Source organism: Paramisgurnus dabryanus, chromosome 18 (genome assembly GCF_030506205.2).
Source record: "Paramisgurnus dabryanus chromosome 18, PD_genome_1.1, whole genome shotgun sequence".
Lineage (NCBI taxonomy): Eukaryota > Metazoa > Chordata > Actinopteri > Cypriniformes > Cobitidae > Paramisgurnus > Paramisgurnus dabryanus.
This window is the reverse complement of record NC_133354.1, coordinates 282,597-305,927: the sequence shown is the minus strand read 5'-3', so window position 1 is coordinate 305,927 and position 23,331 is coordinate 282,597. Positions and strand designations below refer to the sequence as shown.

Below are 23,331 nucleotides of genomic sequence, written 5' to 3'. Positions count from 1 at the left end.
TTTTTCTTGATGAGCAACATGACGTAGGAAAATAAGTCTAGTTTTTTAGACAAAAAAATATGAACTTTAAATAAATTAGTGCTTAAAACAAGCAAAAAAAAAAATAATCTGCCAATGGAATAAGATTTTTTTTAAATAAGTTAACTTTTTTCATAAACACTTAATTCAAGAAAAAATTTCTTATTCCATTGGCAGATAATTTTGCTTGTTTTAAGCACAAATTCACTTAAATTTTATATTATCTTTCTAAAAACGTATTTTCCTAGGTCATTTTACTCATCAAAAAATACATCTTAATTTAAGAATTTTAAGATAAAACAAGACAAAAATATTAAGTAAGAAAGTCATTTTTTGCACTGTAACAATGAACATTTGTGAAAAACGCTATATAAACAAACTTGAATTTTATTTTTCAAAGTTCAAAAGTTTTTGTTTTGTGAAAAAAGGTATTGTTACATTTTTCATAGTCTCTTTCTCTCCTACATTTATTTTATTCATTTATCTCTCTTGTCTCTGTCTTTTAGGAAGCCCAGGACCCAAAGGTTCCCCTGGCCCCCCAGGACAGATGGGTCCAGCAGGTCTGACCGGTCCCCGGGGTGACATGGGGCCCATGGGGCCATCACCAGACCTCTCTCACATTAAGCAGGGCCGGCGTGGTCCAATGGTAAGCATCATTTCAAACCTCACGACTAACAAGGAGTCATCACATATCATATAAAGCCAGTAATAATGTTTTCACCTGTCTTAAATGAGGATAACTAATTTCCATATATAATTATGAATCTACTTCATGGGTCTGGGGGGCCCTTTGGGGGTTCTTGGTGGTATTATCCGGGGTCCTCCAAATATTGTTTGAATGCAAAATAATATTTTGGGAAAAGTAGCCAATAATAGGCTAATAATAAAAATATGTATTCCCCCAATATAATGTATTCAGTTTAATTAAGCTCAATTAAAATGTTATGTAGTATGCCAAAAATTATTTTAGTCTCTTTGTAACATAACCATATTGAAGTATGTATGATAAATAATAATAAAACAGTCCTGATTTAATACATGTACTAGGGGTCTCTGCTTCTCCTCTCTATCCATTAAGGGGTCCCTAGCCTTAAAAAAGTTGTAGACCACTGGTCTACCCAGTTAGACACATTTGTTATGATTTACTAAAGGATATACCATAGTATAAATCATAGTATGTCTGCATCCAACAGAGTTTAAGTTGGGTTTATAGTTCTGCGTAGGACCTACACCGCAGCCTCTACACCGTAGGCTACGCGTCAATTTTTTTATTTATACATCTCTGTTTTTGTTTGCGCCAATGTGCAATTACACATGCAGAGGATGCAACTAGTAGGCAAAGTCCACGGGCATGTAGCAGTTAAAATATCGCTAAATATTAATTAAATATCGCTAAATAACTTGTCCATCTTGTTTTACCATCACAAGCGTAAATGCATATGAGGAATGCAATGCATATTTTTTAGACCTGACGGGAGGGGTTTTAGCAAACCAATCACAGCGCTTGCGGTCCATGTAGAACTGATGGGTTGTTACATTTTTGGAGAGGTGCGCATCAGTTTACTGTGTAGGGCTCGCATTTATGCATAGGCTAAAGTGTACAATCGATGCAGAAGTATAAAGTCCACTTTAGTTTCAGTCCTCTTGTAAAAAAAATGTCATTGTCATTTTTATGCTAAGACCTGTTCACACATGAAACAAAGAAATAAAATGAAATAAAAGTAAACAATATTCTGTAAATGTTATTTTTACCTTGGGTCTTGTTTGCAGGGAGTATTAAGGTAGTATTTTCTGTAAAACTGAATTAAACAGTAGGCTATGTATTGTTAAGAAGCATTGCTGTCCTTTGAAAATAACATTAACATGTTCCTGTGGCTCAACTGGTAGAGGACTGCATTAGAAAAGCAAAAGGTCACAGGTTCAATCCCAGGAAATATATATAAATCTAGTCATTCGAGACATTCACACGAAAATTTGCGTAATGGGGGCTTCTGCGACTCTGCTCAATCCCTGTAATTACATCACTACTAGAGTAAGCTCCCTATTGGTTAACGTGGCGCGAATATCCACCAAAGTTCAGATTTTTCATCTCGCGCATTCCGCGCACATCGAATACCTGAATGAATGATTCAGTATTCAAAGAGTTAAAAGACTAGCCCTAGCCTTTAAAAAAAGAAACTCTGAAAATGTATTTATAGGACTATGAGCATCAAAGTTTTTTTTTTTTTTTTTTTTGGACATTGCCTTTCTCAGTCAATATTAAACACATCAAGGTTATATTTTCAAAGAATGATCTTTACATTATGTAGGGTAATTTTTCAAAGGCAGGGTCACATATGGATCATCCTTGTATGATATTTGAGAAGTGAATGAAGGAGTTCATTGACGTACATTTAGTTTTTTTTGTGTGTGTTGAAAGTCTGGAATTTGGCAGACAATAAACACAGCGTGAAGTTTGATCCCCGGGAGTCTGAATGAGCACCCCAGTGTAAAGATTACAGCACGTCACGGCACACTTACATTCTTAAGATGCCGAATAGTTTCCCCTATAGTAATAGTAGCTCTTGAGTTTCCACAGCTTAATATTTCATTCTTTATTTGTATCAGGTGAAGAGTAACTGCATCAAGCTACATTTCAAACACTGTATGAAGGTGTCGTAGCCCATTGACCTGTGGTTGCCGTCGACTATGACATGCTTTACACTTCCTGTTACGGGCTGTTAACCCTCATTACTCTTTTGCACATTCTTCCCCGTACCGACAAACATAATGAATTGTCATCTCACACACACACACACACACTCAAATTACAAGTGCTGTGAATCACATTAGACTTTCTAATGTTAACCTTTTCAGCCGAATCATCACATTGTGACATGTGTATCTGGCCTCTGGAGACCAAGTCTAAGTTCACGACCGTAAATATTTGTAGCTGCTTTTTTATACATTTAAGATGTGCTCATACTTCAGATGTTTTTACTTTGAGATCATGGATGCTTAACAAATGGATGGTTTCATTTGGGACATCAGCCGTTTGTTTATGGATGGAATCCCACTTCATGATTGCTTTTACAGGAAACTTTTAAAAGGGACAGTTCAACCCCCCCACTAAAATTTTTTTTTGTTATTTACGCATCCTCTCTCAGCTTCAAACCTCAATGATTTTCTTGCTTTTGTTAAACACAAGAGAGATTTAAGCTCCAGGATACCAACACTCACTTTTTCCACACACTCTTAGAAAGGAAGGTACAAAAGTTGTAACTGGGACGGTAACTTTTAAGAAGGTCCTAATATGTACCATTAGGAACAGATATGTTACTTTAATGCATTCCCAGCCATCCTTTTTTGACAAGTTGCCCGCCAGCATTTATTTGATTTTCACAAAATTGAAATACAAATAGATCAAATTAAACAACAGACCATCGGCTTTCAAACACACATTAAACAAGCAAACAAAATGTGGAAAAACTCTTAAATATGTTTTTTTTTTTTCAAAAAATTTTTTTTAGCAAAAAGCTGAAATAATTGACATTTTTGGGAAGGAATTTTATTAGAGATCAGATTCAGAATTATTATTAAAACATACACTGAGTGTAAAATTTATAAAAAAAATAAAATTATAAATTGGGTAAGTGCGCATCTAGTGGATAATCACAGTATTACAGATAACCATGAAAACTCATCAGGAACACGTTTTTTTCATGCAAATGTTTTCTTTTAATTGTCAAGATAACTCGGCAATGGCGGGGAAAGAGTTAAGGTACCAGTATGTATCTCTAATGGCGCTTTTCCATTGCATAGTACCCCACGGGTCGGGTGGTGTCAGCTCACTTCACTTTGTCTCGGTTAGCTTTTCCATCAAGTTTAGTATCACTTCATAGTGGGAGGGATTATACACTGCAAAAAAATGTATTTTTGTCTTGTTTTCAGTAAAAATATCAAAAAATTCTTAAATTAAGATGCTTTTTCTTGATGAGAAAACGACCCAAGAAAATAAGTCTAGTTTTAGACCAAAAATATCAAATTTAAAGTGATTTTGTGCATAAAACAAGCAAAAAAATCTGCCAATGGGGTAAGCAAATTTTTCTAGAATTTTTCTTGAATTTAGTGTTTAAGAAAAAATTTCAAGATTTTTTAGCTAACCCGATTAGCACATTTTTTTTCTTGTTTTATGCACAAAATCACTTAAATTTGTTATTTTTGGTCTAAAAACTACACTTATTTTTTTGGGTCATTTTACTAATCAAGAAAAAGCATCTTAATTTAAGAAAACAAAATTACTAAGACATTGTTTCTTGAAAATAATTTTTTGCAGTGTAGGCGTGTCGTGATATTTGCGCTGCCTACTGCTGTGACATCGTTGGGATGCTTGACGTTCCCAAACATTAATTTATTTGTCAGTCCGCCACAAAATCAAAACTGATTATAAATAAATGTTTGCACATCGCGTTTATCACTACCTCTGTCTCACAGTTTTTGTATAAACTTCTGTAGCGTCAGTCGACGCACTCCGCTGAGCCTCATTTAAGTTGCAAAAATGCTGTGCATGAGGACTTTTGCGTCGGAATGTGCTGCTACAAACCACAAGTCTGGAAAACACTGGTATGGTGTTCCTGATTCTCAGCCTGTGGGTGTTTTTCACCGCTGAAGGAAGTTTGGGAACGTTAAACAAAGCACAGATGACAACAGGTTTGCTCGAGGCAGCCCAAGCACGAAGATAAAGTTAATCTTGCGTTTAGCATGACGCTCGTCACGATTCTGTCAGACCAATCAGTGATTTACAGTGTTTTCACTTCACATTATAGTATCAAATCAGCTCGCTTGGAACCCCAACCAAGCTGGTACTACAAAAAAAGTATTGGGTACTACGTACTATACCCAGTGGAAAAGCCCTCAAAAGCAAGCTGACCTAACTCGTGGCGTACTATGCAATGGGAAAAGCGCCTAAAGGTACTAATATCCACCTTTTAGGTACAAAAGTGTCCTTTTTGAAAAGGTACAATCCCAATAACAACTTTTGTACCTTTTATCTTTTATAAGGGAGTGTACAGTGCTAAAACATGCAAAGTAAATGAGGCCTAGAAATGTCAACCTACAATAATGAAATAAAAGCAGTGGTGGCAGGTGACTTATTTTTTAGAGGGCACTTGATGCTAAGTTTTTCACAACATGTATGTAGCCGTCATGTGTGCGTGGTTCGTAATTTCAAAATATGTGTTCTGCGTGTCGAGTGATCCTATGTGCATCACGTGTCTTGTCAAAATAAGTGCCTGCTGCAGACGCGTCTAAAGGGTTTACGATAAAAGAGACGTCTTCGAATGCCATATAATAAGCTTTTTGTGTTGTACAGACTGAATTTATGTACTGAAAATCTTTCCTTGGTCTCCATTCACTGTCTTTGTATGAATAACAGCAGTGTGGTGTGGGAGTCATATGGTTTGGTGGTAAGTGGTAATTAAATGATGACATAAGTTTTATTTTCGGGTGAACTATTGCTTTAATAGATTCAGCAGCCGTGTAAGACTGAAACCGGATCGGCAGGTGCAGGCTCTGTTTCATTTCCACTAAACCCATTTGGAGCAGCAGACACACATTTACATTGCGAATTCTCCTGGCCAGATCCAGTATTTTGACACGCTTGATTTTCTGTTTCGTTTTTCTGTTTACATTAAGACTTATCACACACCAGAGTTATATAATCTACATTTCCATACTTGGCTCCGACACAGATTTGTTTTAATGATCACTAGCTGAAATAAACCAGCAGGATCGTAGCAACATCTCAAAAAAGCACTCTGCCTAGCTGGGTCACCTCCGTCTGGGCTAGCGCTTGAACACGTAAACCCCCTGACCTCTTCAGCTGGATGACCTATGACCCCCAAAGGGGGCCGCGTTGCAGGTGGGGTTTAAACTAGGACACGAATCACTTTCATCATCTTTTTTTTCTACTTCTTTTTTGTTGGGATCTCTGCTCCTAGCTTTCTTTGATTAGCAAAAATGTTTATTTACAGTAAAGTTTTTTTGCGGCTTGGAAGCACAGCCAGACTTACTGTAAAAAACGACACTATAAAGTGCAATATGCCAAATTGCAGAACCCGTCCTATCTCCGAGTTGACAAATGATAATGGATCTAACAGGAACAAGACCGGCTGTGTTCGGCTCACGGTTGCTTTCTTTGGCCCGTGCGATTTGTTCGATAGCGTCGGCTTTTTGCTTTGAATGCATCCGAGCATATTGTAGAAGTGCAAGCCATCAATGAAGAAAAATACGGTGTTGCTGAAGTTATGCAATAATTTATGAACCCTGAATTTCGAAACATGAGACGTTCAATACTCTTGAGTCGTAGCTCATATTATGAATTCAGTTTGGGACTCAAATAAAAAAAAATTTATTTGATAAATGGCAAGTCATGCAGTTTGGAGTGCACTACTTGGAAATGCTAAACAGGATGTTTTATTTTCATACTGTGGGATGATGTGCTTAAGGTTCAAAACTATAAATGTGTTTCTGTTTGTATCAGTAAGCAATCGTAACGCTTCCCTGCCTATCATGAGCACTGTGTTCAACCGCTGCTATAACAAAGACTGTTGACATTGCCACTGGCCCAGCACCAGCTCTCCGTAATCACCTGCATAAAGACCCACAATTCAATGCAGTATTTTTAGACATATGAATCATATTTTCCATGCTGTTGCAAATGCGGCTCAGATGTACCCTGGGGCTCTTGACAAGCATGATTTGATGTTTGAAAATATTCGAGTTGAATGAATAAGACCATCAAATCTAATATTCTTTAAATTCTTTGGAGTGCCGAGGGTCCTTTTTAATTTGGCTGTTGGCTGGCATGCGGATATGTTCAGATAAGAGTCTGTTTTTATAAAGTTTGTTAGAAGATGAACTGATAAATTTAATTCCAACAAGAACAATTGTTTATTTTTACATCAAAACACTTTTCATTCATAAATGCTATTTTGTGTCTGTGATTTGTAATGTTGCAGATTATTGCTGTTTCACAATATTTTACATTTCAGAAGTACAGTTTTTCTCTAAAATAAGCAACTTAAGCTAGTTTTTTTTTTTTTTTGGTCAGTCTGGTTTAACCAGCTAACACATCAAACTAAAAAAATAGCATTTATCACAAAATAAACCATATATTGATCTCTTTTTTTTGGACTGTGCATACTTGTTTGTGGTAGTGTTGTTATAGTGATTGTGTGTTTAATCCGGATGTTTGTATGTGTGTTTGTGTAGGGTCCACCAGGGGCTCCAGGAAAAGATGGCGTAAAGGTACAGTACTGTATGTTTCTTATTTATTATTATCTCTATGCTCAAAAGCACATTGTTACCACAGGCTGTTTTTCGTGTCTGGAATGCAAATATTTGGAAAATAAAAATAAAGCTGATTAAGACCAATCACAACATCACTAATGAAATAAACTCGGGTCAAAGGATCAAATATGACATCATCCATGGTAATATTAAATCATTGGTAGCATAACACCATTATTACATTCTGGAAATGGATAATACTGTTAGTCAAAATATTGCAAATTTGATTACACTGAGGAATTTCACAGGAATTTGCAAAAAAAAAGATGAAAACTCATGTGAGTATTTATATCACTTTTTGTTTAGTACGGATATGTGACCCATGCTGGCAAAATGAGTCGGAATGCACACAGACCAATTTTGAGCTAGAGGCAAAACAAAATATGAATGTCGATTTTGGTTGAAATTGAGGTTATCACAGAAATAAGTACATTAAGCTCTCATCTAACAATCCTAATGCTCTTAATAGTCATTAAACATCTAAAATAATCTTTATTTGTACGGTTTTTGAGAGGGGTAGCGTCCTAAATGCTTAACCTCTACAAAGATGCGTGTTCATCCACAAGTACATCTGACATTATGGTTACGGTTTTAAAACATACAGGAATTAGAAAATAAAGTGCAGGTCTTGCTTGATGTTAAAAGAGTTATTAAGAGCATTAAGACATGAAAACACACATGCCCACTGCGCGAGCACACTACCCCAATAAATACACAGAATTACCGTTTTGACAGGAATTCACGCAGATAAAGGGGCGGTTTCCCAGACAAGGATTAGACTAGTTCTAGACTAAAATAAATTTAAGAGCTGTCCAACAAAACAACTTGCACTGACATATCTTAAAATACATCTGTCAAAAGATTAATCGCGATTAATTGCTTACAAAATAAAAGTTTGATTTGCATAATATATGTGTGTGCACTGTGTGTAATTATTTTGTATATATAAATACCCACATGCATATATACATTTAAGAAAAATATTATGTATGTATATATTTTTTAATCTATATATATATATATATATATATATACATACTCATGTAAAAGTTTCCTAAATACATACATGCATGTGTGTGTATTTATATATATAGGCCTACAAAATAATTACACACAGTGCACACACATATATTATGCAAAAACAAACTTTTATTTTGTATGCAATTAATCGCGATTAATCTTTTGACAGCCCTAGTTTTTAGTAAGGCATGTTTGTTAAAACTAGCTATATTTTCAAATTAAACTAAGACCTAGTCCTGGCTTAAGCTAATCTCGGTTCTGGAAACCACCCCATAATCTGTTATGGTTTATGTGAATGTTTGGTTCTCTGTTGGGAACAAAATATATCTAATGTGTAAAATTATATCCTTGCATTACATTAGATCTTAAAGCTGTCTTAAAGACAAAAGTTGAACATATATTTTCCTATAGATATTGTTTTTGACTTTGTGTTTGTTAAATCTATAGGTTTTACAACTGATTTTAAGGTATAGATGCGGTAATTTGGTTTTTGAACCTTTAAATATCTTCAACTTGATTTTTCTTAAAATTGACTTTGTTGACTCTGTCGACTTCAAACACGTGTAGCTCTGTCATTTTTGTCAGATTCCAACAAATCATGCATCATTTTGAAGTGTTTTTTTTTTTTTATAAAGAATGTCAAAATATTAATAACTCATTTTAAAAAATGTGCTCATTCCGACTAGGGGTGGGCCGGTTTGTATTTTTTTTTACCGCGGTCGGTAATCAACAAATTCCCGCGGTTTTGCGGTTTATTGGCAAGACAACGAGTTAAATAACATGCATGATTTATTTATCTTCAATACAAAACACGTGCAAATTACTTAAGGAACATGTAAAGTGAATATTATTTCCTCCCACATTTCTTCAATTTCAACATTCAACAACCTTAACAATTAATATTATCAGTTAAAAAAAATGTTAACGCATTGTGCGTGTCCACACATCCTGCAGACATTTTGCCACTTTTCTATCCTTAATTTGTGAATAGCCTGTAAATGACGCAAATTATTGCTGCCCTGATGGTCTGGTACAATAACCATTTGTATGAGAAATCACTTGTACTGCATATGTGTCCGTGCTTGAGTATAGCTGGCAAGCTGCACTGAGACACGTATGTGTGCGCAAGATTACGCGGTCCATCTGTCTCGCGCGCGCTTTTTGCGGTTATGACGGTGAGGAGCTCAGACTCGCGGCATGGGTCACGTGACCGCGGTATGGCGGTAATCCGGTTACCGCCCCAGGCCTAATTCCGACTCCAAATACATATAAAAATGAAGGTCCTTAAAGGAATAGTTTACCCAAAAAGGGAAATTCTTTCATCATTTACTCATCCTTAAGTTGTTAAAAACCTGTATACATTTCTTTGTTCTGCTGAACACAAAGGAAGATATTTTGAGAAACTGTTTGACTTTCATAGTATTTTTATTTCCTACTATGAAAGTCAATGGTGCTTCCGTTTCCTACTTGATTTCAATTATCTTCCTTTATTACATAGAAATGGATACAAGTTTGTAATAACTGAATAAATAAAGTATTTTCATTTTTGGTTCTTCAAAGTACCATTCAGTCAATTGTTTTCATACCTTTTTATGATCTTTCCCTAAAAAAAAAACTTTATGACAGAACAACAAAATAGACAACTATAGTAAAAAAGGATTATCAAAGTTTTGAAAAAAAGGTAGACGTTTGTTCATGTTTTAGCCGAGATGTTTAGGTCACCTAAAGTAAGCAAACTTATTAGATATTATCTTCAGATTTCTATGTCTTTAACCAGGTGTGCTTTTATTCAGGTAGCTTAATGTCATGTTAACAGTGTGCAACCTTAAATGTACTATATATTGTAAGACACTTAATGCTAATGTCCAGAGCAGTACCACAGACTATTGTTGCATAATGAATTGCGTTCTGGGTGAGAAATTGGATTTACTGTGTAACAACAAGTGTGCCTGAATGAAGTATCTTTCAACTGTACCTCTATAAAAACAGCCTTGTTTGTTTAAAACATGCGTGTGTGCTCAAACAGAGGTTGAAGGTTGATCTTGCGTATATTGTGTTTGTGCGCTTCAGTTACATGTTTGTGTTACTCTGGCTTTGTGTTCAAATCGAAAACATCTGGCCCCGCTCAGTACCTCTGTGCGAACCTTGACCCTACATAATCCCACCAGAGGGGTCAATATCTCACAATGTCTGTCTGTGCGGTACCTACAGCCATACCTCAACCCAAATGAGCTATAGACCGACTCCAAATGGTGCGCAGAAACAGCACTAAGATAACACTCTGATGTTAAATAAACTCATTTATGTCTTTTGATTTGACATGGCAGCTATATTATGGTTTTGAGTGATTAATCTGAATGTGTACAAGATTGAAAAGTGAGAATTAGGAGGTCTGATTTTGACGTGGCTTGTTTCCTCGCGTGTGATCGTGTTACTGAGAGATAGAGGGCAATAACTGTCCCGTTGGGCTTCTCATTGCTTCTTTACTGTAATCCTGCTAACCCAAATATTTGTTTGGATTCTCCAGGGGGAGAGAGGGCTTCCTGGGGAACCCGGACCACCAGTAAGAACCTCTTATCATGAACCTTTCTCTCATACAGTTTGTGTTTGAAATATTTTTATCTGTACTGCCCTCTTTACACCTTTTCTTTCTGGTTCACCTCAACAGGTGAGCGTGCATGCGCGTACATGTGTTTGTGTGTTGGTGTGTGTGTGTCCACAATACAAAATTTACAAAAATAAGTTAAGAAATAACTTCAGTTCAAAAGTTTACATCCCCTTGATTCTTAATACTGTATGATGATACCTGGACAATAACTGACTGTTTTTATGTTGTGTTATAGTTACTCATGAGTCTTTTGTTTGTCTTAAGCCATTAAACTGTCCATTGGTCTTCAAAAAAATCCTCTGGGTCCTGCACAAACTTTGTTTTTCCAGCATTTTTGCATATTTGAACACTTTCCAACAGTGACTGTATGATGTTGAGATTCATATTTTCGCACTGAGGACAATTGAGAGACTCACACACAACTATTACGAAAGATACAGACATTCACTTAGGGTCAAGAAGTCGACACAATACATTAAAAAACAGGGGTATGTAAACTTTTGAACCAGTTAAATGGTGTAAATTGTTATTATTTTGTTTGCTTTGAACTGAGTAAATATCTTGGATTATATGTAGCTTCTGAGAGGCATTACTATATGAGAAATTAGTTATTATTATTATTATAAATATATTTATTATTAAATGCATTAGCAGCTTACATGAACTAACAATGAGCAATATAGTTTGTCAGCATTGATTCATCTTTGTCAGTTCATTTAAAGGAACACAACAACATTTTGGGATTTTAGCTTATTCACTGTATCCCCCAGAGTTAGATAAGTCCATACATACCTTTTTCATCTCTGTGCATCCTGTAACTCTGTCTGACGCACCCACTGCTAGCTTAGCTTAGCACAAAGACTGGAAGTAAATGGCTCCAGCTAGCATACTGCTTCCAAAACGTGACAAAAAATGCAAACATTTTCCTATTTATATGTTGTGATTTGTATAGTCACAGCGTGTACAAATAACAAGGTCATATGAGACACAGCCATCTTTTAACAGTATACATACTGGGAACTATATTCTCAGAAGAAGAAGCACTGCTACTTGAGTCACTCCACCAATGTAGCAGTGCTTCGCCTTCTGAGAATTTAGTTTCCAGTATGTATACTGTGTCTCATATGACCTTGTTATTTGTACACGGTGTGACTATACAAATCACAACACATAAAAAGGAAATTGTCTGCATTATTTTTGTCACTTATATTGAGCAGTATGCTAGCTGGAGCCATTCACTTCCAGTCTTTGTGCTAAGCTAAGCTAGCGGTGTGTGCGACAGACAGATTTACAGGACGCACAGAGATGAAAAGGTATGTATGGACAAATCTAACTATGGGGGATATGGTGAATAAGCTAAAGTTCCCAAAATGTCGGCGTGTTCCTTTAAGCTAATGCATTGTGTCAACAAATACAACCTTATTGTAAAGTGGTACCCAAAATAATAACAATTTACTGTACACAGACCATCCTGTTCTGTATAGTGTATCTTAGGTCTTAGGCCATCATGCCACCATTAGATTTGTTGTTTTTGCATTAGTATAGTGAACATATATAACTATTTCTCAATCTCTTATTAGAATACAACCAGAAAATACAGGAAATTTGTATAAACTCAAGTGTTAATCCTAATTTCTAATTTAATGACTTCAGTACATTTGGTCTCTTCAAAAGAGTTCAAGATGTGTTTAGTGCCAAGAGGTCACACAAATACTGAATTTTCACCTGACAAAATTTTTAAATTTTTTGTATTGTACATATTACCTATATTTTTTTGTTTGTATCTTTACTCTTTCTCGTCAATTAAGAGAAAACATTTGCATGGAAAAAAACGTGTTCCTGATGAGTTTTTATTAGGGCTGTCAAAAGATTAATTGCGAATAATCGCATACAAAATATTTTTTTTTTTGCATAATTTATGTGAGTGCACTGTGTGTAATTATTATATATATATATATATATATATATATATATATATATAAATACACACACAGTAATGTTTGCATTTAAGAAACATTTATATACATTTTGATATATTTTATATTATTTTATTATTATTATTGTTATTATTATATATTATAAATATACCTAAATAAAAATGTTCTTAAATTCATACATGTATGTGTGTATTTATATACATACATAATATACACACACACACATATATTATGCAAACACAAACTTTTATTTTGTATGTGATTTATCACAATTAATCTTTTGACAGCCCTAGTTTTTATGTTAATCTGTAATACCGTGATTAATCAATAGATGGCGCACTTTCCCAATGTATATAATAACTAAAGCAAAAAATTATTTACTCATTTTATTCTCCGTGCATGTTATGATAATAGTTCTGAATCTGATCTCTAACAAAATTCCTTCACAAAAATGCAATTATTTCAGATTTTTAAGAAAAATACCCATATTTAAGAGTTTGTAAGCAGAGATAAAAATATAGATAGGATTAAACGTTTTTTCACGTTTTGTTTGTTTGTTTGTTTGTTTGTTGTTTGTTTGAAAGCAGAGGGTCTGTTCTTTCATTTGATATATTTGTATGTTTATATATTTTTAGAAGAAAATTTCCTGGAGGGCATTTTGTAAAACTTTTGTGAAAATCACAAAAAATGCTGGCGGGCAACTTTTTTAAAAAAAAGGCTGGCGGGGAATGAGTTAATAAAGTGATAAAAAAATGATGAATGGTCATTAAAACTTTGCTAAAATAACAAAGCTGGTGGTGACTTAATACTTTTACACAATACTGTATATGCACAAACGTTTTATACTAGTGACAGATATTTATGTGATGTGTGTTCAGGGTCCGCCTGGATCGTTTGACTTCTTGTTGCTGATGCTGGCTGACATCCGTAATGACATCGCAGAGTTACAGCATAAAGTTTATGGAAGATCAATGCACTCATCGGGAGAGGATTTCCCTCCTGATACGTGGAGGGAAAACCAGGATAGCCTGGACTTCGGATCTGGAGAGGACTACAAACCCCAGAGTCATCCTAAGAGCACCAGGAAGAGAAAATTGCCCCGGACCTTAAATAATCCTGATTGGCAGGTTTAAGAATGCCAATATTGAAATAAGGACTTATTAATGAGCGATTGAATAGTGTAAATATCAAAGAATGATTGCTATTTAACGGTATAATCTCTGAAAAAGAATGTATTTCATTGTATGAAATCTCTATTTTTATAACATAAAGGTTGTACATTTTTATAATTTCTGCAGTGCAAATGAGTCATTTGTTTAACAAATATTTGAACTTTTATTCATAACATGGTTTTGTTGTTTAAAACCACAAATCAAGTGTTTGCACCATTAACTGGTATTACGATAACACCAGCACATACACACACCACATGTGTATGGTCAAGCTCTATGAACACAGAATGAAAACATACGAAAAGTGAAAGCAGTTACATACTGTGTACAATATAAAACTGATTGTAATTTAGATTTTTCTGTGTTGTGCTTTAGACCAGGCCAACAACATTTAAAAATAATCCAACACTTACTTTTTTATTTTATTTTACACTTGTGATTCTGTATTAACATTTAATCCATCTAAATTTGGTTTTGATGAGGTAGATGGAGTATAAATACATTTCATTGAGTGCATTGCATTATGGGATACACTAAAAGTATTCCTATAATGCTCAGTTGGTGGTCATGGGTTTGTGTCCAAAGAAACACATAAAGTAATCAAATGTAAACTTCTAATGCACTGTTACTCACTTCAGATAAAAGCAGATGCCAAATTTATAACTATAAAATTATACATTTGGGAGAATAAGAAGTGCAGAAATATGCACTCAGCAGTATTGCCATGGCAGGCTTAAAATTAGAAAACATTACTTTCCCTCTAATAGCTTATGCCCAAATTCACTCTTTTTAAGAAACTGAAGAAAAAAACGCTATATTTTTAATGATAACACACTGTTTTGTACAAGTAGACAAGCAATTATTAATACACTCATCTAAAGGATTATTAGGAACACCATACTAATACTGTGTTGGACCTTCTTTCGCCTTCAGATCTGCTTTAATTCTACGTGGCATTGATTTAACAAGGTGCTGAAAGCATTCTTTAGAAATGCTGGCCCATATTGATAGGATAGCATCTTGCAGTTGATGGAGATTTGTGGGATGCACATCCAGGGCACGAAGCTCCCGTTTCACCACATCCCAAAGATGCTCTATTGGGTTGAGTTCTGGTGACTGTGGGAGCCATTTTAGTACAGTGAACTCATTGTCATGTTCAAGAAACCAATTTAAAATGATTCCAGCTTTGTGACATGGTGCATTATCCTGTGGTCATAAAGGGATGGACATGGTCAGAAACAATGCTCAGGTAGGCCGTGGCATTTAAAAGATGCCCAATTGGCACTAAGGGGCCTAAAGTGTGCCAAGAAAACATCCCCCACACCATTACACCACCAGCCTGCACAGTGGTAACAAGGCATGATGGATCCATGTTCTCATTCTGTGTACGCCAAATTCTGGCAAAATTTTTCCAGTCTTCAACTGTCCAATTTTGGTGAGCTCGTGCAAATTGTAGCCTCTTTTTCCTATTTGTAGTGGAGATGAGGGGTACCCGGTGGGGTCTTCTGCTTTTGTAGCCCATTCGCCTCAAGGTTGTGCGTGTTGTGGCTTCACAAATGCTTTGCTGCATACCTCGGTTGTAACGAGTGGTTATTTTAGTCATAGTTGCTCTTCTATCAGCTTGAATCAGTTGGCCAATTCTCCTCTGACCTCTAGCATCAACGAGGCATTTTCGCCCACAGGACTGCCACTTACTGGATGTTTTCCCTTTTCACACCATTCTTTGTAAACCCTGGAAATGGTTGTGCTTGAAAATCCCAGTAACTGAGCAGATCAGTTTGGAGTTCAGGTGATTGTTTTGACCAGGACCACACCCCTAAATGCACTGAAGCAACTGCCATGTGATTGGTTGATTAGATAATTGCATTAATTAGAAATTGAACAGGTGTTCCTAATAATCCTTTAGGTGAATGTACTTGTCATTGGTTAAATATTTGCAAAACCCACTGATACCAGTAATAATGATTTATGACAAAAAAATCACAAAATATGGTGATACAAGTTTTGGAAGGACAGTGACGATATGCAATTCCTACACTCTCAGAAAAAAGTACAAATGTCACTGGGGTGGTAACCTTTTTAAAAAGTACATATTTGTACCTGAAACCTGAAGAGTGCATATTAGTACCTTACAAGTACATATTGGTACCAAATGTATGCATATTATCCATAGCTATAGTTCATATCAGGAGCTTTTTAAAGCCCCAGTGTTTTTAATTTTAAAAAAAGTCTAACACAAGTCCAATAATGTAGAACCTACTGTGTGTTTCATTTCTTTAGGTTATGTTTGTATCTTGGTTAAGGTCCCCCTATAGTAAGGCCAAATCTGCCTTTTGAAGATTTATAGTAAAACTTAATCTGACCTCTAACCTACAGAGAATAAGATTCCCATCACTGTGTGCCCGTCTGATTCTAACAACTTTCTTCCTTCACATTTCACGGTTAAATTGTACGGATCCCTGTGAGAATCCCACAGCAGTGGCCCGTGAAAGGAAGCTGTCTGATGTAACCGGCCAACAACTGCGGCCAGTTCACCCTGTAGGCCTGTTAAACATAGACTTCATCAAAACACCATTTTCCACTGAGACAAGAACAACTTTGGCTCATGTCGGGGAAGATAATATTTTGATTCCACCAAATGAAAAGATTAATCGGCTGGTTGAAAATAATATGTACGTTTGGATATGGCTGGATAGGTTTATGTTACCTTTATATTGTGTAAGGTATGAAGTGAGTCTGGGGTAAAATGTCAGATGAAACTGATGAATATTTAGTATAGAACTTAATCTCCATTAGAAAGGTGAAAGTAAAATAGATTTGCATTACACAATTTAATTGCAAATTATTAAAGAGCACTTATTTCTAATCCTGCGCCAGTTTATCCTACATATAAAGTATATACAGTATGGATTTATGCATTTATCTGAAATAAAACAACTGGCATCAGCAGTAGCGTTAAAATAGTTAACAGAAAGTAAATAAATTAGACTGAATTCAAACAGAAGAAATGGGTTTAGATTGGACTTTGAGTTGATTTAAGCATGTTTTCCCATTTCAGATCTTAACATTTCTTTAGTATGAAACCAAATAGTTCACAGTGCTTTAAACTTATTATTTGACCGCAGCTAATGTTTCCTTTGGGTTAGGTTTTGGAGAACACTAAGCAGACACATTTTGCAATTGCAAAGACACAAATCATGAGTGTTTCTTTATGAATAAATGAATTAAAGGTCTTGGCCAACTCGATAAAAAAAATGCAATTCAAAACATATAAATGAAATATACTGTGTAGGGGAATCTTGAGGTTTAGTTAGATTTTTATTCAGTGCTATTTGATTGAATTATCCTTCATCGCAACATCACATTTTTGTAATACTAATGTTCAACCACTAGATGGCAGCAAAAACTGATATATTTCATTGATGTTGCATTAGATCAGAGGTTTTCAAACTTTTTTGTCAGTCGAACACCCTTGACCTACATTATTTATTTGAAGTAAAATAATTTAAACAAATATTTTAATTATTTAATAGCGGGTTTGCATGTTTTACTTAAAAAAACATTCATTTTTTGTAGTATTTTTCTGTAGTATTTTACATAGTTATTGCTATTATTACCTGGTATAAAAATTGTATAGGTACATTACACGTATCTGTCCATTATGCATGAGTCTCAGTTTTCTGATACATATTGTAGAGTTGTGTAATGGTCACATGACATTAAACAAGTAAAATATATATTTTGTTAATGTTTTAGTTACATTTGTAATTTTTTTTTTATTTATTTACCTTTTATAATTAATCAAATAATTTTTTTATCAACTCTCAAACCAGTAATTTTGGAAACCATGCACTAGAAAAAATCATTGTTAGGGGTTTGTCCACAAGGTGGCAGATTGTCTTTTGTGCAAAAACAAATGTTGTCTTTAATTCTTTTACTGGTGGACCTGTGCACACCATCCATACAATGCCAGACTAGGCAATCCCAAACCATCACCAACCACTCCATACATTTGCATTTACAACAATCTGATCAAAGCCTTATAAATTTGTGTTTTTTCCATGTTAAATTGTTAGTATGATCATATACTTTTAATATAACGAACTCATTTTAGATTTTTTTTTTATTGTAAATTTAGATGAATTTTTATGTAATTCAAGAAAACAGAAAAAAATACTGTATAAATAATATAGGCTATTCATATGTATTAATCATGTTGATACAACAATGTTGATATTTGTAAATAAACACATATAGGTCTGTCATAGACGTCCACAAAAATTACCCAGTTCAAAGGTCAAATGTTGACCGTAAATATGACGTCCAAGTATTTGGAGGTCCAAATAGTGGACCTATTGGACGTTGAACAGATGTCCAGAACTGGTCATGGACCGACGGACCCAATATAGACATGATTTGCATGTCTATCCGACGTCCAATGTTTAATGGGATAGACTAGTTTGGATGGTGCTATCTGTTGGATTGCATGCAAGGTTTTTGGAACAGTCCACAGCAAAGTCCATTCAGAACCTTGGCTTGCTTTCCGAGTGCCACAATACCCCAAAATCAATCCGTTCTGGTCCCAATTATCCCCTCTCAAAAGCCTGACACCCTTTCCATGTCCCTTTTTTGAGAGATTTTGTGCTCCAGTTCTCCGCTCAGTAATTAACGTCTAACCCCGTTTAGATCTGTTTCCACTGAAGGAATTATCACAGCAATAACAGGGCCAATGTGTTGTGTGCAAAATCAACCTGAACTGAGCACTTGTTTTGTGCTGATGCCCTAGTGCTGGTTGTTTCAACCCATAGTTGTATAAAATCAACAAACCCAACTGTTGGGGTAAATTAAGTCCTTATTTTACCAACCATATAAAACAACCGCACATTTAGCAGAACAATATACATGCTGTGCTAAGTTTGAAGGTTAAAAAAAAAAAAATATGGTTGTTCGTGTGCATACAGATGTGTGCGTGCATGCTGTGTGTGCATTTTAGCAAGTAAAGAGTTTTCATAGTAGTGTTGATAATATAATAATGTGTTGCCTGCGGCCCTCAGTAAGTACATACAGGTGCAATGAAATCATGTGATCTGTCTAATATTACAGCTTATCTGATCTGTTCCACTATTGCAAATGTGATCAATGTCTTTAGGCCTATATTTGTCTAGTAGACGCTTTTATCCAAAGTGACATTTTTATTTATTTTTATTTGTTGCATTGGTACCAACTATACAGGACATCTATGTTAACCTCTTCAACCCTGAGGACCCTGTCCCGGGTCCAGAATTTCGTATTTTGACTTAATATAAAATATTCTTTTAATCTTTGATGCTCCGTCATGGACCCCAGTAACACATATGAGATACTGTTTGAAAGCTTAGAGTCTCTACTTTCTGCAGATATGCATCACTTTGACACATCTTTTACTGTAAGAAAGTTATTTACACTTAATTTACACTATCACCCCCCCAATATTTTATTATATCATTTAATATTTACATATTTCATATTTTTCAAAAATGACAAACATGGGCAAGTCTTATATCAAATGAAAGCTTTCACTCTCAGGAATAAGGCTACAGTGTTATTTTTGTTCTAATATCAACACATATCCAACAATCGCTGAATGAATAATAAGGTAAAAAATGGTCTTTTGTAAACATATGTGAAACTTGAGTGTGGACTGCCTCAGATAGCACATATAGCCACAAATGATACACCATCTTTTATCTTAGGTCCTACTCTAAACAATGAGTCCATTCACAGCATTTTCTTTGGTTGTTTGCATAATTAATCCCTAGCTTTTTATTATATGTGCAAAACAAAAAATTAATATTTATATGAAAAATGTATTTTCGCACCCTTCAGTAAAATAAGAATATCTTTTGAATGCGACATGCTAAAGAGTTCATTCTTTTTTGGGGTGTTTACTGTCTGCTGCTGGTAACAACCAGAACTGTCTGCAGTCTGCTAGAGCACAAAGAACCAGAGTTATACACTATCAAAGACAGTATTTACAACATAAAAAAGAAAATTTGGTGTTTCATCATATGAAAAACAACATAAATAACAAAATTTGTCACAAACAGCAGCTTTTTATGTAACTTCAAAGGGTTTTCTTTAAAATGATATAAAGAAATTGCATTTATTCCACTGTATGTGGTTATGGGGACACTTCAAATGTTCTTAGGCAGAAATTGTATACAAAAAGGGTATTATTCCTCCCTTCAGTTGGAGTAAAATAACTATTGCATAGATTATGATAGAGAAAAAATTCCTTTTTCCTCTGTAAGCTGACAATTGCTGGAATCAAACAAAACTGTCTACAGGGACCTGAGATACCCAGGGCCAGAGTTATATACTATCAAATAAAAACTTTAGAAAAAAACATCAAAAAGCGCCTATTTATTTCTGTGTTTATTAGAGGACTGATATCACATACAACCATGTTGAGCACTTTTAACAGTGTTTTATGTAATTTCAAAGGGTTACCTGTAAAATGATACCAAACTTTTGTATGTAAACCTCTGCATGTGGGTATGGGATGCTTTTGAAATTGGGTAGGCCAAATCCAGGCGAAAATCCCCAAAATAGCTTCAGGGTGTAAGAAGTTAAACAAGTTTGCCAAATAAAGCCACGTGAAGATACAACATGTGTTATTAAGCTGCCGAAATGTACAATAACATTTGATATTTAATGTAAGTGCATAATCCAGGAATAACTAGATATCCTACTGCATACACTATTGTATGTTTGCAAAATGTGTGCAAAAAATTGTATGCACAAAGCAACATGATCTTCTCATTTCCATGTGTTAAATAAATAAAACCTAATATCAGCATGTATTACATCATTTTCTTTATTTACTTAATCAGACTGCCAAAGACATATTCACAATCACATTCAAATACATAAAGAAACCCAATTAAAAGCTACTTTGAAAAAAAAATATGATCTTAATGAAGATTGTGCAAAACCATCAGTCTTTTAAATAAACACGCACCATACTTCACAGATCTGAGAAACAAACACAAAGGTCTTCAGGGATGTAAGGGAGGAGGAAGAGGTGACATTTGGGCAGAAATATTCTGCAAAATCCCATCTGGAAGTAATTAATGGACGGTGTACAAGTGCCAGCCTTAAAAGATTTCAAATATTTGCTGAAGTGCCCCTTGTTCCTAATTATATCTCACTGGGTGCTTCCCTCATTATTTAGAACTGCCCACTATGAAGAAAACACACAAGCGAGAGTGAATGCGGCCCCCCCGGGTCCCCGGTTTGGGCCCCGTTCAAACAGCATCAAGCTAATGCTTAATGGCAGCTCACTGTGTTGAAATAAAAGTCATAAATGAGGTAATTTTATTAACGGTACTTGCTCGTCCAGCCGCGATATAAGACCGGAGAGGGAAAACTCACGGCATAGGCGGAGGAAATTAGAGTTTCACTCCGCGCTAATTAATGCCTTTAAGAGATTAAATGCAAGCTGCCCCAAAAAACCTTCATTGAGAGAAAGAAATACATTGTTGCCCTCCCATGTAATTACAGGACAGTGCAAATTCAATTTTAATGAGGCGAAAGCCACTCCTTCAGCTCGGTTTTTCTTTTTTCCTCTCTCCTCTCCACTCCACGGAAAGAAAAGCGAGTGCTAGTGAAAGCTTGCTCTTGTTGAGGCCTAAGTTAAAGGAAGCACTGGGCGAACAAAGGGTGATTGTGTGCAAACCGAACGCTTTAGAAGCTGTAAACAGGTACAGGGGTTGAATAGCCCTCCTTCTGAGACTCCTGGGAGGCCTGGATTCCCATCTCAACAACACTGGACTCTCGGAGAAGGAGGAACGGGTTGAGGAGGGTACATGCGCTAAAAAGGCCCCGGAGCAGCGAGCGCCTCTGAATGGGGCCCGAGATCACACGGTGTTACGCCACAGCCTCTCTCCATCTCTCATTGAGTTATCTTTATACTGGTTTTGTCTCTTCTAATTGGAGCTGATGGGTGACTAATTGGTAGCTTTCTTACAAAGCGCGGTACTTAAGCCACGACAGGACGAGGGAGACAGCATGAGCAAAGTTAATGAGAGGTTTTACACAAATAAAGGTCTTAAACTGGGCCCTCCATCTCTGTCAGGGGGGCCGCCGAGAGAAAGTTGAGGATATTCTTTTGTCATAAATTTCTCTTTTCCGTGCAGGTATCTGAAAGAGGGGAGGCGGGCTGGGGAAAATTCAAAGGTGGACATGTGGGGTACTTGTGACGATAAAGGAATCCATTCGATATTGTTTCGCTTTCGTGTGTCTGTAAATAAGAGCCGGGCACGGCCGCTACGGTGAAACTTCTTTAGTTCGGACAGATAATGAGAGGACACTCCAAACATACACACACAGGCAGACACAAAACTGCATCGAGCCACTTTAAGGCACTGTTGAGTGCCCAAAACACAGCACACACATGCGCACACAAAGGGCACTATTGCTTTATGTTGGCATACACACTTGAACACACTCGCAAAACACTCCAAAGTAAAATAGGTGCCACAAAAGCGAAGCACGTGACATGCAAGAACCAGACTAACACACTGCGTAATTGCCACATATTTTAAAAACTCTTAAATGTGAGCAACAAGGGATTAGATACACAGATTTAACTAAATATTTACATTCAAAAAGTCAATATTTTACAAATCCCTGATGACGAATCTATTATACATCTACAAATGAGCCCATCCAAAAGGGGTCAAATCTTTTTATTAGTTTTAGGGTATACTGAATAGCTCATCCAGAACTGAAGTGGTCACCATAGCGATGTGAACTCCCTGCAGGTGATGGATAATAAATGCGCCATGCTGCTTTTCTCTCAAGCCGTTTTTATTTACTCACGTTTTGTTGTGGAAATACTTGTTGTTTTAGTTTGGTGATTCAATGCAAAAGACGCACTGAATACAGAAAAGGAAACCCAGCTGAGACACGAAACCAACGCGCAGCTGTACAACATGCAAAGCATGTTTAGAGTGGCTTTTACGCACAAGACGCGGCGCTTATAGATTCAACAAAACGCATGCATTTTAATCTATTATGTTGAAAATATCAACAGTGTTTAACTGCGTTAGCAAAACGCTGATTTAAAGGCGCGAGGTGCGCCAGATGTCCAAGCTGCGCACATACTGTAAGGCGCTAAACATTTAAAATACACACGAGTACTGTAGGAGACACTCTACATCATAATTCGTGCGTTTATACGACTGTTCGCATCTTTGTGCTTTTT

The 23,331-nt window shown here is 35.8% G+C and overlaps 1 protein-coding gene across 1 annotated transcript in view; it reads left to right on the top strand.

Moving 5' to 3' along the window:
• The window catches only part of ccbe1 (collagen and calcium binding EGF domains 1), a 74,480-nt gene extending 60,279 nt beyond the window's left edge, over positions 1-14,201 (top strand). Inside the window, exons 8-11 of the mRNA XM_065243977.1 lie at positions 525-664; positions 7,270-7,305; positions 10,895-10,930; positions 13,791-14,201. Of these exons, the coding sequence (XP_065100049.1) occupies positions 525-664; positions 7,270-7,305; positions 10,895-10,930; positions 13,791-14,045 (467 nt within the window). The 3' untranslated portion in view covers positions 14,046-14,201. The remainder of the gene's footprint in view (positions 1-524; positions 665-7,269; positions 7,306-10,894; positions 10,931-13,790) is intronic.
• The last annotated feature ends 9,130 nt before the right edge of the window (positions 14,202-23,331 follow it).